The following is a 483-nucleotide window of genomic DNA, read 5'->3' as shown; positions in this document are numbered from 1 at the left end:
GTTTCCAAAAGGAATTTCGGGAGTCCAATCCGTCGTGTTCTCATCTTCCAAAGGCGTCGGGGAAGGAGTCGGGGAGTTGGAATCGCTTGCGTCGCCGTCGGAAGCTTTCTCCTTGTCGTCGGCACTCTCCGTGGGCGTCGTGGTGGAGCTGGAAGTACTTGATGAGGACGACGAGTTGCTCATCGCGGACTCGCCGATGTGATTGCCGTTGTGATTCGCGTTGTTGGTGTCCGTGTGGTCGGGTGTTGCCGGAGTGCTGTTGACCGAATCGTCGTCTTTGTCTTCTGAAGGTGTTGTCGGCGTCGTTGGCACAGTTGGCAGACGCTGGAGTTGTGAGTTGGAGACTGTGGTGGCGTTTGAGCCGATCCTTGCTTCCCGTAAGCTCTGCGGACAGAATAGCAAAGTTACCCATATAATATTTCCATTTTCTTTAAAGATGATCGTACAGTTAAAGAAAATGTATATATGGCTAAACTAAATAGT

General features: G+C 51.1%; 1 protein-coding gene across 1 annotated transcript in view; it reads right to left on the bottom strand.

Moving 5' to 3' along the window:
* The window catches only part of LOC119585399 (adenylyl cyclase 78C-like), a gene marked incomplete in the record, with an annotated part of 159,642 nt that overhangs the window by 23,429 nt on the left and 135,730 nt on the right, over positions 1–483 (bottom strand). Inside the window, 1 exon segment of the mRNA XM_037934062.1 lies at positions 1–384. Coding sequence (XP_037789990.1) covers positions 1–384 — 384 coding nt within the window.

Source organism: Penaeus monodon, chromosome 19 (genome assembly GCF_015228065.2).
Source record: "Penaeus monodon isolate SGIC_2016 chromosome 19, NSTDA_Pmon_1, whole genome shotgun sequence".
NCBI lineage: Eukaryota > Metazoa > Arthropoda > Malacostraca > Decapoda > Penaeidae > Penaeus > Penaeus monodon.
This window is presented reverse-complemented; position numbering and strand designations above follow the sequence as displayed.